The sequence below is a fragment of the Cebus imitator genome, unplaced genomic scaffold (assembly GCF_001604975.1).
Source record: "Cebus imitator isolate Cc_AM_T3 unplaced genomic scaffold, Cebus_imitator-1.0 Scaffold24, whole genome shotgun sequence".
Lineage (NCBI taxonomy): Eukaryota > Metazoa > Chordata > Mammalia > Primates > Cebidae > Cebus > Cebus imitator.
This window is the reverse complement of record NW_016107339.1, coordinates 10008778-10023645: the sequence shown is the minus strand read 5'-3', so window position 1 is coordinate 10023645 and position 14868 is coordinate 10008778. Positions and strand designations below refer to the sequence as shown.

Genomic DNA, 14868 nt, shown 5'->3' with positions numbered 1-14868 from the left:
AGGCTGGAGTACAGTGGCGTAATCTTGGCTCACTGCAACCTCCGCCTCCTGGGTTCAAGTGGTTCTCCTGCCTCAGCCTCCCGAGTAGCTGGGAGTACAGGCATCTGCCACCATGTGCAGTTAATTTTTGTATTTTTAGTAGAGATGAGATTTCACCTGTTCAGCCTGTTGGCCAGGCTGGTCTTGAACTCCTGACCTCAAGTGATCTGCCTGCCTCAACCTCCCAAAGTGTTGGGATTACAGGCATGAACCACAGCACCTGGCCTGGAATTGCCTTTTATTCGGACAAAGGCCCCAGCTCTTCTTCTGTCCTTGAGCTGAAAAGGGATGAATTTCTTCCCATTCTTTTATCTGAAGGGAGGATTTCTCAGACCAGAACCTTAAAGTTTCTTCCAGGCCCAAGACTTTATGGAGCTCCTTCTCTGTGTTCTTCCATGTCTGCAAGACATCAGGGTGGGGAGGACTCTTGGAAATGAGAAACCTTTAGTACCACAAAGGAAGAGTGACTTGTCCTGAAGTCACTTGTCTTGGCCCCACCATATGACTGCTGAATGGATCCTAGGTTCAAAATAGAGGAGGAAGGTCCCAGGGCAGCACCAGAAGACTATATATTTGTGTTTGAAGTGCTCCCAAGGCAGATTGGGCATGTGTTCTGTTATGCATTCAGTTTACCTGGGCAGTAGAACTACTGGTAGGGCAGAGGGGGTCCCCAGCTACTCCTTGGCCCTGGAGTGGTTCCCTGCTGTGGTTTCTTTGAGATCCCCGTACCCCCAGCCAATCCTCAAAGTTGACCTAGCTTCCTATTGCAGCCTCCAGAGATACAGGGGAAGTAGATGGGAAAAAAGTTATCAGACACAGGAAAGGAAAAGAGATTTCAGAATCTTACAAAATGCTTCTAGCCTGGCCCTGGGTTGAAGTTCCTGACTCCTTTCAAAGATAAAGTGCCTGGAAGCCCAATTTATTGGGGCCAGGGCAGGATTGGACCCATCAAACTATCCTTTTCTAGCCCTTGACTAAAGGTGGAAGGTGTGTTGGCCTCTTCTATGAAGGGCATTCTTTTCAGCTCTGAGCCACAGGAGCAAGCCAGTCCGGGCTCTGGTTAGCCTGCTGATTCAGATGGTGTGATTGCCTTTCTGTAGAACTCCAGTGCAGTGCCCTTGATTTATCTGGGGTCCCCTGGAGAAAGTGTGTATTAATATTTCAGGGTTTAAAATAGGAGATTCAAGGATTTCAACTGCAAGGGTTGTTTTCTTTTTCTTTTTCCCCCTGTACTGTGGTAATAAGTACATAAGGGAAGATCTTATTTATTAGACCAGAATTAGAAATAACCTTGAAACAACTGGTCACCTCACTAACCCATCCCCCACCCCCTCTTTTTCACTTACCCCTTGGTTTATCTTTTCTGATGATTTTTCTGAGCAGGTTTTATAGGTCACTCGTTCAACTATTGATAATTCAATACCTACTGTATGCCAGGTATTGTTCTAAGCAATAAGATGTCTGTTCTCTTGGAGATTTTCTTCTCAGGTGTCTATTCTCATGGAGATGGATGTTAAACCAGTAAATAAGATAATTATAGGTTGGGTTGTGTTTTTAGGCTGGGGTAACTTGAAAAGAGGGCTGAAATACAGGCCATGATTTAGTCAGTTATGCTTTCTTCTATAAATCAGAAACATACAGACCATTTTTGGTGTTGCATCCTGTTTTATTGACTCATCCTTCTCAGAGCTCATCATTCTATAGTAAAATATTAGCAGTTTGCAAGACTTTAAGTAAGACATTAAAATTTACTATCCTTCATATGACAATAACTACAACTGCCGTTTATTGACCTCATGGTACGTGCTGTTCTGAGGGCTTTATGTGTTCATTCATTAATCCTTATAGCAACACATGGGAAGTGCAAGTCTTGGAGAAGTTAAGTAACTTGCTGAAGGTTACAAAACTGATGACAAGAGTTGGGTTTTGAACCCAGATAGGCTCCTGAGTTTCTTAACTATGCTGTGTTCTGTTCTGTTGTATTTGAAGGTGTCTCCCCAGTTTTTTGATGTGAACTGTGATTTTTTTTTGGTCTTGATGTGAACTTTGAGAGGCTTTTCTGATAAAATTACTAGCACTTTACATTTGTACAAGGCCTCAAAGTCTAATATGTTGGTGGATTTTTGTAGGGTGAATGGGAACTGAATCCTAAATGTAAACTGGGTATTTTTTGTTTTTTTCCCAAATGGTTCCTATTTTGACTAGCAATAAAAAACTACCAACCTAACTACTGGTTACTGAAAAATTATGATTCATTGGGTTTTGGTTAAGCAAAGTTTTCTTAGCATAAGGTCCTCATAAAGTCAGTTCTGATTCAATAAAACAGGAGTACCGTACTCTCCATCAAGTTCCTACTCCTGGCTGTTTCTTATACCACCAAGGGTTTCTTCAAGCATTTCTGCTTTTCTGCAGATTGACAACCTATTCTTTTTTTTTTTTTTTCTTAAGACAAAGTCTCACTCTGTCATCTGTGCTGGAGTGCAGTGGCATGATCTTGGCTCATTGCAACCTCTGCCTCCTGGGTTCAAGCGATTCTCCTGCCTCAGCCTCCCAAGTAGCTGGGATTACAGACATGCCACTCCATGCCCAGCTAATTTTTTTTTGTTTTTATAGTAGAGACGGGCTTTCACCATGTTGGCCAGGCTGGTTTCAAACTCCCGATCTCAGGTGATCTGCCCTCCTTGGCCACCCAAAGTGCTGGGATTACAGGTGTGACCCACCACACCCGGCCAACAGCCTATTCTTTAAGCATTTTTTAGTAGAAAAAACTAAAATTATATAGGAGTAATATATTTTGAAGTTTGGATGGAAAAAAGCCCTAGCCACATAATTTTTGCCCAGAAACTGTGGTCATGCATTAGAATTGCATGGGGAATAGTTTGAAAATACTGATGTGCAGTTAGGCTTCAGTTGTAACATTGCTTTACTATTGCTATTCTCATTTTTGCTTATCACTTTTTAGTCTTTGTTTAATTTATATTTTGCCTCTTTGCAGTAACCATGAAAAAAAATTGGTCCACTTTTTTTTTTTTTTTTTTTTTTTTTTTTTTTTTTTTTTTTTTTTTTTTTTTTTTTTTTTTTTTTTTGAGATGGAGTCTTGTGCTGTGACCAGGCTGGAGTGCAGTGGCATGATCTCACCTTACTGCAACCTCTGACTCCCTGGCTCAAGGGATTCTTCTGCCTCAGCCTCCTGAGTAGCTGGGATTACAGTCACGTGCTACCACACCCAGCTAGTTTTTGTATTTTTAATAGAGACAGGGTTTCACCATGTTGGCCAGGCTGGTCTTGAACTCCTGACTTTGTGATCTGCCCGCCTTGGCCTCCCAAAGTGTTGGGATTACAGATGTGAGCCACCGTGCCAGGCCCACTTTTCAGTTTAAAAAATCCACTTCTCTCTATCCAAGAAAAACTTCACATATAAACCATTTGGAAGTGAGAAGTTATTTTTTTTTTCCAATTTAAAACTGTCTTTTCTAATTAAGGAAGTATGATATGTCCACTTTAGAAAATTTGGCAAAGAGGCAAATTTTTGAATCTCAAAAATAAATTGGTTTCTAAAGAAGCGATGTGAACCAAAGCAAAGAATTCTGGGCAGATGTAAGATGGCCCCTTTTCATGGCAAGGCTGCTGAGACTCTGGAAGGATTGACAGATGACTGGGGTGACATTTCCTTTGGATGAAGTCCAAGGTTTCTGAGCAGGGAAGCGAGCAACTCCCTCCAGGTTCAGTCCTTACATGTAGATGAAATGGTTCCTCAAAACCTCATGGGAACTTTTCAGTGAAAAACATGGGTTAGTGTGAGTTTTTAGGGGAAGATGGAAACTATCCTCCCTGAAGAGTTTTTGCAGCTCCACTCCTGTCAGAGATGGGAGAAGGGAGAAGGGGAGTGGGCATTTTAGTCATTGAAATTGCTCATTTCACCCCTCTCCCTGCTCTGTGTGCAGTGGTCTGACGCCCCCCAAACGCAGCCGTGGAAAGCCAGCCCTGTCTCGAGTGCCCTTCCTGGAAGGTGTGAATGGAGACTCTGACTACAGTGGCTCAGGTGAGGAGCAGTGTTCAGGCAGAGCTCAAGGGGCCAGGCCTTCTGGGGAGCCAGCTCTTCAGGCAGCTGCACTGCTGGGCTCAGAACCAGGCAGCCAGTCCCTGAGCTCCCCAAAACTCTTGGGCTGGTGGGCAGGGAGATGGCCTTCTCCCAGGCCAATCATACCCTTTTTTTTTTAATTGCATCTTAAATTTGAATAGGTTATACATGCCCATATTAATAAAAATCAAAACGGTACTAAAGGGTGTATAATGAAAGCTACCATCCCCTTCCTGGAACATCAACTGTTAGCATTTTCTTTTGTATCTTTCCAGAGGTAATCCGTATGTATACAAGCCAAAACTTGCATGAATAATTAAGAGAGTGAATGGAGAAGCCTAATATGCACATGTTCCTCTAAACCATTTCTCTTTTCCAGTTAATAATATATCATGGAGATCCTTCTGTGCTTTTTATTGGCTTCCTAGTGTTCCATTATATCGGAATGCCATCATTTGCTTAGCCAGTCCTCTAAAGATGGACATTTAGATTGTTTTTACTTGTTATTATAACCAGTGTTGCAGTGAGCAATCTTATGCGTAATTTTATATCCATAGGGAGTATATCTATAGAAGTGGAATTGCTGAATTGAAGGAAGTGTGTGTTTGTAATTTTTATGGATACTGGCTGTCAGCATTCACTAACGTACTGATAGCCTATATCACTGAATCTCATACATACATAACCCTGTAGTATTATGGGCCTTGTCTCCTTGGACAAAAGGAATAAAGGGCAGGGCAGGACCTAGGGGAGAGGTCTGGGGTGGTGCTCAGGTAGGGCAGGTGCAGAGCAGGCTGTTCTCTGCGCTCACCTCTGTCCAGCCCTGCTGTACAGGGGTGTGTACTCCCTGGATGCCCTGTCTTTGAAGTTTCCATCTAACACACAGCCTGCAGCGCTTCTCTTCCTTCTTTCCTTTACCCAACTGCTTTATTTTCCCATAGCATCAGTTTCTTTCTCGTATGTGTGTTGATGAATGCATGCCTGTGTGTTTCATTGCTTTCTGTAACTGTCAGTGCCCAAAAGGCAGGGCTCGTGTCTAGATGAATTTATACAGCATCTCGCACAAAACCAGGAGTGGATTGGCACACTTTGTGCTTCTGGTGGTGACATCTTATTCTTTACTTTTAAAACCACATGCTCATTAAAATGACGCCAAAGGATACTGACCTCCCATAGTTCCATCACTGTAACATGATTGTCTTCATTTCTCTGTGTTGCCTTCTGTTTATTTTAGGCACATTTTTAACAAAATGCTAATCCAAACACACGCACTTTTGTATTCTACTTTTTTCAATGTTATTTTATACTTTCTTCATGTTGACACATAATCTTTATATATCTCATTATTGGAACAATGATCTAACAATGGATTATAATTTACTTAACCATTCTATTATTAGGCATTTGGGTTGTTTCCAGCTTTTAACATCATATGTAATGTAGTGAACCCATATTTTTGTTTAAAATTCTTTTATTCATCTTTAAAGTTATTTTTCTTAGAATAAATTCCCAGGGAAGGAATTTACTGGAACAGGTGGTTCATACATTTTTTAAATGGCTCTTCAGACACACTGCCAAATTACATTCCATAAGGATGGATTTGGTCTGCAGTTGCATCAGTAGTATGTGATTGCACCAGTTTCCACTCAGTCTACCTCTTTTGTATTGGATTTAATCTTTTTATTGTTACTGCTATTGACCAAATAGGAGCAAAACAGTATCTTATTATAATTTTTGAACATTTTTAAAAATTACAAGTAGAATTAAGCACAGTGGCTCATGCCTGTAGTCCCAGCACTTTGAGAAGCCAAGGCAGGAGGGTTGCTTGAAGTCAGGAGTTTGAGACCAGCCTGGGCAACATAGTGAGATCTTATCTCTACAAAAAATAAAATAAATAATTTTTTTTAAAAAGTGAGATAGTAATATTTCCTTAAAAATAATTTCCACTCTGTTAGATTTGGACTTTTTTCCTTGGTTGAGTGTGGTCACCTGTGCATTCCAGTGTATAGATGTGGGGAGGGAAAGAGAGGTTCTTTTGTGTGTTCAGAAACATCTGTGAAGCACTCATTCACATGTGCCTAGTGCACTGAGTGCAGAACAAAGCAAGATGAAAAGATGCAGTGCCTGCCCCAGGGATACCCAGTCTAAGGTTCTGACAAAAGAAGGCATGTGAAGGACTTGTGGACTGCTTGGCTCTACTGAGTACTATGCATCCGGGTGACCTAGATGGCCAGGTGTGACCGTCAGAAAAGAACTCATTTAGCAAGTAATTTTACCAAGATGTCCTCCCTGGGATCTTTGTCCATGAAGCCTCCATCATGAGGACTCCCCACTCAGGGAGGCCCAGAGAGCAGTATGTAGCATTGCCCAAGCTGGACTATGGCCCTCCTTCCCTAGGGCCCTGAGGATGAAGCAGTTACATTTTTCCAGGGAAAGCCATCTTAGGGTTCTAGTTCAGAGGTCGGTGAACTATGGCCTGTTACCTGTATTTGTATGGTCCATGGGCTAATAATGGTTTTTACATTTTTTAATGATTGAAAAGAAAAATCAAAAGAATGATACTTTATAACATGTGAAAATTATATGAAATTCAAATTTCAGTGTCCAAAAAATAAAGTTTTATTGGGACATAGGTATTCATTCATTTATAGATTGTGTGTGTGGCTGCTTTCATGCTATACCAGCAGTGTTGAGTAATTGCAACAGAGTCCATGTTGCCCACAGAAGCTAAAATACTTACTATATGGCCCTTTACAGAACTGGTTTGCCGACCCCTGATCCAGTCTAACTTCTAAGGAAAGGAGAGGGAAAAGGAAGGGTGGAGGGGATGTTGTGACTCATTTCTGGGTTGCCCCAGTCAAATGGAGGCCACAGGCAGGTCTTTTGGGCACCATTCCAAGTCCCCTTTGGGTGCTGTCTCCTCCCCTCCCCACCACCAGGCAGAAGCCTCCTGCTGCCCTTTGAAGACCGCGGAGACCTGGAGCCCTTGGAGCTGGTGTGGGCCAAGTGCCGAGGCTACCCCTCCTACCCTGCCTTGGTGAGTCTGCCCCAGACACCACCGTCCTACCTCCCCTGGGCGGTTCTGGCCCCCTGCCTTGCCTTGGGGACTTATCTGATTGGATTAAGCCAGCAGAGTGTGGTGGGAGTCAGGGTGCCTTTAGCTGTAGAAGGGAGGGGGTTTTGCCCTAGCCTGAGTGGGTCAAACTAGCAAGGCTCCTAGTTTGGGGCACTAAAAATAGACTAAAAGTATGCAGATCAAAGCTAGGGTTCTTAGAGTTTTAATACCATTTATTTATTTGTTTATGCATAAAAGTAACAGGGCCCATTATAGAGAATCTTTAAAGCTACTGATAATGCTTAGATGTTTTATTAAACATTTGTCATGCTAAGTCCTTGAAATACTGAGGAAAGTATGATTATTCCATTTTGTAGGGAAGAAAACTGACGATTTGTGGTCATCCAGCTAATAAATGACAGGGTTGGAATTTGAGCCCAGGGCTTAAAATGTGTGATGTCTAAGTCTGTGTTCTGAGCCACTGAGTTCAAAATCATCCACAGTCCTGTCTATTCAGGGATAACTTGGGGTGTATAGCCACTTACCCTTTAATAAAAATTTTATAAGTATGCATATACATGAGACCATACTGCTTTTAGCCTCCTTTTAACTTAACAGCATATCATGAACATGCACATCTTATGTCATTAAACATTCTTTGTCAACATCACTTTTAATGATTGCATCCTCTTCAGTTGTATGCATGTACCATATTTTAACCATTCCCTAGTTGATCACTTAGATTGTTTTGAATTTTTCACTATGATAAACAGTTGGCAATAAACATCATTGTAGCTTTACCCTTGTGCACATCCATGATTATTTCCTTACAGTGAATTCTTAGGAGTGCCTTCTTGGGGCAAAGTCTATGCAGAAATCTGACACAAGTTGCTGGAAGTTCATTTCGGTTTATACTCACACCAGCAGTAACTAAGCTTTTCACTTCTTTCATAGTAACAGCAGCTAAAACTTCAGTTCTTACCACCTTGATCATTATTTCTGAACCCTTTCTCAGTTGGGGAGGTAGTGTCCACTTGGCTCTGAAAGATACCACTGATACTAAACCTTTGCGACATGTGAGAATAATCTGGGGGAGTTTTTAAAACAATACCCATATCAAGTCAGCTCCACCCCAACACTATCAAATTGGACTCTCTGAGGCCAGACTGAGGCATGAATATTTTTTAGAAAACATCCCAGATGATCTGTAGCCAGGGTTGGGAACCACCCCACCAGCCTCTTAATGTATACAGGACTCTGGGTTTCTCCAGCCGCTTCATATCTGCGACTCTTAACAGCAGCCTTTTAAGATAAGAAGAGGAGGAATTCTGATCCTGTTTGGTCAGATAAGGAAACTATGGCCCAAAGAGGTTATATTAATACAATTTGTCAGAACCATATTGGAAACCACGTTGCCTACTCTAGTCCCTCCTTAGCAGTATCAGGTGGGGAAAATCCTTGCTGTACTCCAGCAGCTGAAGAGTTAGCGCCTCGGGCTGCCTGCCCTTCACAGGGCTTTGTGCCCTGCCAGTGGTGAAACCACAGGACTCCAGCTCAGTCATTAAAGAAGTGATTAAGCTGTGCAGGTTTGGATTTAAAAAACAAACAAAATATCTCACAATGCAAAAATGCTCATCTAAAACTTGTCTTCTTTTTTTTTAATTACCTTCTTAATTATATACTTTCTCTCATGATTAAAGAAATTCAGCCACCACCTGAACACAACCTGTGTTTTTATTTTGGTGTATGCTCTCCTAGTCTTTTTCCTATGCATTCTTCGGTGTGTATTTGCATCCATAGATAGTGGGTATGCAGTTTTTAATTTTTTCTGGGTCTTGTCTTGTTTTTTCCTTGTCTTTTAAACATTTTTTCTTTTCTTTCTAAGAGTAATATACCACATTATAGAAGTTTGGAAAAATAGAGGGGAAAGAAACAACACAAACCCCACCATTCTAATGTTGACTCCAAGTATTTTGTATCGTTCTTAGTGTTCACATATTCATATTATAGTTGTAATAATAGTGTATGTACACGTATTTTAAGTTTTGTTACCATGTTGTTTTACATTTGCATAGTATTCTTGTTTTACATTTGCATAGTATTCATTGAATGAATGGACCATTTATTATTTTGGGACACAAAAGCTCTCCTCAGATGGCAGACTTATCCACCTTGCTTTTGCCCCCAGGGGAAATTTTTCACAATCTGTCCTCTGCAAGATTGCTGGGTTCCAGGGCAGGAACCAGCATGCCTTAGTCAAGAGGAAGCCTTGTCAGAGTAGCCTCTTTGTCTTGTTTGGTAATCAAGGAAGCTTACAGGGGCTTGTATGGTGGTTCTCGTTAGAACCGTTTACTTCAATCCCTGGGAGATTGACAGACAAGCTGGGAGAGAGAGTTTTATCAAATTACACACCTGGTGGGTGGGGTAAGGTGATTTAAGATGGTAAGTTTACTTCCTTAGAGTAAACTTCTAACCAGAACAGCTGCTTTGAGCTGCTTATCTTGAGAGGGATGTAGTGAAGTTGGCAGACATGCAAAGGTAAATAATGAGAGCAGTTTTTTATGAGAAGGGGTCCACTGGGACAGCGTATAGGAAGTGAGATTGCTGTATCTCTGGAGAAGTCTGCTTCCTCAGTAAGTTCCCAGTCTTTGCTCCCAGAGCGATTAGCTGCCTGCTCTGGAAGCAGGGGCTGTGTAGGAGGCAGTCGGCTGCAGAGGCCCAAGCCTCATCTGGTTTTAGTCCCAGTGTGGTTTTAGCCCCAGTGTGGTTTTAGCCAGCTACATCCTGCCTCTGTGCTTGGTGTTTTCCTCTGTCAGCTAACACCTGTCAGCAGACTTCTCAGCATCAGCAAGAGATTGAAATGAGATGCTGTGTGAATAATTAGCTTTGGAAACTTTGAAAGTGCTCCCTAGTCCTGGATTTTGATTGTTGTGTTGATGCTGCTAGGCCTTTTGCTGAGCACCTACCTTCTCTGTGCTAGGCAAGGCGGGGCTAGATGCCAGAAGCAGACCTGAAGAAGAGGGGCCCAGCTGCTGCCCTTGTGGAGCTTGTTGCCTCAAGGATTAATGCCTCCAGTGGCCCTTGTTTCTACCCCCATCATACCCCCGCTCTTCATCAACTTCTAAGCTCATTCTCTAGCTATACACTAAGATCTCTGATCTTACCATGGAGGTGTCACAAATGTATCTGGTCCATATATCAGGAAGGATTGTAGTCAGACAGAAAGGTAGTGGATAACCAGAGACCTTGTTAGACAGAACCAACTGGATGGCCTTTCCAGTGCAGAGCCTTCTTCATAGCCATGGCACCTAGGGAAGGCCCCCGAGCATTTGAAGTGAATTGCAAAAGTACTAAAGGGAAATTGACAGGAAAAAAGTGACCTCTGCTCTTCTCTCCTAAGGGATATTGGAGGAAGGGGTTTGCCTGTCTGGTCTAGACATCAAAGATATCCCACTCAGGCCTGATACTCTCCTGGTGTGGGTGCTTCAGCAGTTGGTCCTGCAGCAGGGGCGCTGCTCACCCTGGCCTCCCTCACTGAGTGCCCATCTTCTATTCTGCCTCCAGATCATCGATCCCAAGATGCCCCGGGAGGGCCTTCTGCACAATGGCGTTCCCATCCCCGTCCCCCCGCTGGACGTGCTGAAGCTGGGAGAGCAGAAACAGGCAGAGGCTGGAGAGAAGCTCTTCCTTGTCCTCTTCTTTGACAACAAGCGCACCTGGTTAGTGGGTGCTGCTGTGAGGGGGCTGAGGGGCACACCAGGAGTCTGTGCCAGTACCGCTGTGCTAGTGAGATACACAGGGGCCATGGATACAGTTACCCTTGTCTCCACTCAGGTGAAGGGGATGGTGTTAGTTGCCAGCAATTGGCCTGCACTTGCCACATCAATAGTAACTGAGGGGTGTTGCAGATCAGATTCCCTGGAAAACACTCTGAGGTCAAGACCTGCATCAGAAGGCTTAGTGAGGAGAGCTATAGGGTGGGAGTGATGCAGCACTGGGCAGAAGTTGAACTACAGCCCACTTGCTGCCTCTGCTCATCCACTGGGCACATCTGGAGCTGAGTGGCTCAACAAGATAGAGACATCAGGAATTGGGGCTGTGCCTTTTTACCCTGTGCCAACTAGTTGTTGAATGCCACTGCCCTGAGACAGGGGTGTGGCCCTGAGCCAGAGGCTTCTTTGGTGGAGGGTATTTTCTAGAGAGGGACTCAGATGAGAGCCTGTCGGCTTCTAACACTTCCTGTAGCTTCTGGGGAGCATGTTTCCATCCTGGAGGGTTCTGGCCAGTGCAGTGTCCACTATAGCGGACTTGCTCATTCATGGTTTACAACACTTAAAGTTTCTCTTAGCACCAGCAAGAGAGTCCTTTCACCTTAGCTTCTATAGAGTGAGGAGGTAGCACAGCTAATAAAAATAGTGATGATAGTAGCTGCCATTGAGTGTTTGCTCCATGTACTTACACAGATCGTTTTATAGATCTGATCGCTTTTAATCCTCATTTAAATCTTCATTAATCCCCCTCATAATCCATTTTGCAGATGAGGAAGTTGAGGCTCAGAAAGTCTAGACCCTGTAGTCAGAACTGGGATACAAAACAAGATCTTGCTTCAAAGCCTGTGTTGTTAGCCACATGTTATATTCACTTGGGGGAGCTTTCAAAACACACACACACAGGGTATAGGTCCCACCACAGATCAGTTTATCAGTTTCTGGCATCAGCTCTACTTCCTAGCCATAACTCTAATTCTCTAAAGCAAGGTGAGACTCAGAGCCCTCCAGGGTGGCTCATCTGGCCCCAAAGGGCAGCAGGTGGGCCTCTCTTAGCCTATGGACCCTGACACCTCTCCAAACAGAGTGAGGCCCCAGAGAAGGACCTAGCTGCAAAATGGATTCCATGCCATTCCCCCACTCCACTTCTGCATATCCTGCTTGCTGCCCTAAACTGCTGGGTTCTTGGTGGCCTCCTACATGGAGTCTCCCAATTTGCGTCCCTCTGCCCTGTACCCTCACCCTGGCTTTGCTGGTCCTGGCCAAGTGGGGCCACAGGAGTCCCCTGTGAGACCCACTACTGCCCAGTGTCTTACTGTGCTTGCATTTCAGGCAGTGGCTTCCAAGGGACAAAGTCCTGCCCTTGGGTGTGGAAGATACCGTGGACAAGCTCAAGATGCTGGAAGGCCGCAAGACCAGCATCCGCAAGTCAGTGCAGGTGGCCTATGACCGTGCGATGATCCACCTGAGCAGAGTCCGGGGGCCCCACTCCTTCGTCACCTCCAGCTACCTGTAAGGGCGGGGCTGGGCCTATATCTGCTTGCCCTGCCTCCGTCCCACGGGGCACAGAGAAGCCTCTTCTGCCCTGCCAGATGTATGGCTGGCAGCTTCCCTCTCGTGGCAGGCCAGGGACTGGGCTTTCGCCCCACCATGGGCAAGGCCCCAGTTTTGACCAATTGCATGGTTCCCCTGGCAGGCCTGCTGTGTGCCAAAAACTCCCACCCAAGGTCCCTCAGGGGATATTTCACTAAAGAACCAGTTAGAAGTAGAAACAGCTGTGGGGCTTGGGCCCAGCTTAGGAGATAGACCCAGCCCAGATGGCAAGAGGTCCTGGGCTCCTTCTTGAGGGGCTGTTTGGCCCCCTCCATCCTACTCCCACTAACTACACCTCAGGGCGGGTGAGGTTCTGACACTGATCCCAGAGATGCTGTGGATACGCCAGGGTCCCGAGGGGAATCTCCCCAAGTTCATTCTCTCTCCCCCTTGTCACCCATTCTCACACTTCTTCCCTGTCCCATCTTCTGCACCCATTGCCCAGTCTTGCTTTCTCTTTCCCATATTCCCTTTTCTTTTTCTCTTGTGCCAAACTGACAGAAACCGTCACCACACTGGTCTTTTTCTTTAATGTCTCATTCCCCTTGAGGCCAGCTGCTATGCCAGGTCGGTGTCTCTGCCAAGTTCCTCAGGGCCCAGAGAGAGGCCAGCCCACAACCTGGTGACCCCCTCCCCCAGGACACCACGTCCCACCCACAGACCTTCCCTTTTGCTGATGACATAACTTCCCGGCTCTGTGAGTATGTCCCCTGGATTGAGGCGGGTCCTCTCTTGTTTTTTCCTTTGCTGCCGCAAGGTGGGCCAAGCCTCCCCAGTGGGCTCCTGTCACACTGGGTGTGTGAGCGTCCATCTGTCCACGTAGATGTTGAGGGTAGTTGGGGTGGAGCTGTGCCCATCAGCTGAATCTGCCCTCTTCCCCCTTTTCTCCTCATGGACTTTTTCTGTAATTGTAGTCTTAAGTTTCACTCTCTACCCCCTGGATGGCATGGCGCCTGCCACCAAACATCTTCCTGGCCTGCGCTCTGCCGTGCCCTGCTTAGCCTCTGCTACTCCCACTTCCCAACTCCAGGGAATGCATTACTTTTATTTCAAACCCTCTGCCTCCTTCCTTCTTTCTCCTCAACCTCCTCCCCACCTTCACCTTCTCAAAAATGGAAGGAAAAATAAAAAACAACTGTGAACGCAGAATGCTGACTGACCAACACAACTTTCAGAGGCTTCAGTGTCTGTTCTCTGGACATTTCTTTTCACCTTCTGAGCACCAAAGTCGCAGGGCCAGTTGCAGGCTGCTGATTGCCATGTTGATTTTTAACCTGATGTTATTTTTAATTGTTTTAAACTTTTCATAGGGGAGTTTTGGACAAAACAAAGTCACTGGGGAGATCACTGCCGTTTTTACACACTTGACTTTTTAAAAATACAACCAACCAACCACAACTTCTTATACATTTGGGACATGAGCCAGAGTTTAAAAGGGAGCCAACAAAACACTATAACTTAAAGGATGGGGTTTTGAATTTTGTACAATAATAAAAACATAATACAGCATATGGCTAGGGAAGGACATGGTGTATATAATTGTAAAATACTGTTCTAAATTATTCAGGCCTATAGTTTCCATTATTGGAGTCCTCCATTGTGTGGCCACACAGTGTCGTTGATTTAAAGGAGCCAGTGCTTCCCTTCTCCCCAGGTAGTTGGTCAGCTGTGGACTCTGTGACCTTTGTCTAAACCTGTGTTGTAACATCTTGGGGCTTTCTCCCTCTTTCTATGTATATCTTTCTCTTTCCCCCACAACACTTACTCTTCTTAGTCTCTCTCTTTATTTTTCAGTCTCTGAATCTTTCGGTCTCTCTCTCTGAGTCTCATTTTTTAAAATGCTCTTTTAGAACGGGAAATGGCTCAGATCCTGCTGTGGCATGGGGCCTATGTGTCTCTGTCGCGTCTGCTGTGAAGCACATGATGCTCTATTTATTGTAGAAAGTGACTTTATTTGCTTTCTAGAATTGTTTATAACAGATGGTATAAGAGAGGTAATAAACAGAAAAATCTATGCTTGTAAAGAATACAAAAGTTAATTTTACCTACTATAATATGACTGTCTGAAACTTATTTTCTCTCTGAGAAATAAATGTTCTAATGGGCAGTAGTTGCTGTGCTGTGTTTAATGTGATCAGTAGGGACCTACCCCTGTCTTAATCTCTACAGCCACCACCTCAGTAGATGAGGACCATTAAGAATGGGGTTGTCTAGCTAGCTATTGCAGTTTCCTAGCTAGTGAGGGCTCTTTCTATCTTTTTTTTTTTTTTTTTTTTAAACAGTATCTCACTCTGGCTCAGGCTGGAGTGTAGTGGTGTGATCATAGCTTACTG

General features: G+C 44.3%; 1 protein-coding gene across 5 annotated transcripts in view; it reads left to right on the top strand.

Moving 5' to 3' along the window:
- The window catches only part of BRPF3 (bromodomain and PHD finger containing 3), a 36047-nt gene extending 21402 nt beyond the window's left edge, over window positions 1–14645 (top strand). For 4 of the 5 annotated variants that reach the window (XM_017522613.2, XM_037736252.1, XM_017522610.2 and 1 more), the window contains exons 10-13: window positions 3984–4081; window positions 7060–7157; window positions 10740–10894; window positions 12275–14645. In XM_017522613.2, coding sequence (XP_017378102.1) covers window positions 3984–4081; window positions 7060–7157; window positions 10740–10894; window positions 12275–12458 — 535 coding nt within the window. In that variant the 3' untranslated portion in view covers window positions 12459–14645. The remainder of the gene's footprint in view (window positions 1–3983; window positions 4082–7059; window positions 7158–10739; window positions 10895–12274) is intronic. The other variant, XM_037736254.1, reaches the window with a different exon arrangement.
- The last annotated feature ends 223 nt before the right edge of the window (window positions 14646–14868 follow it).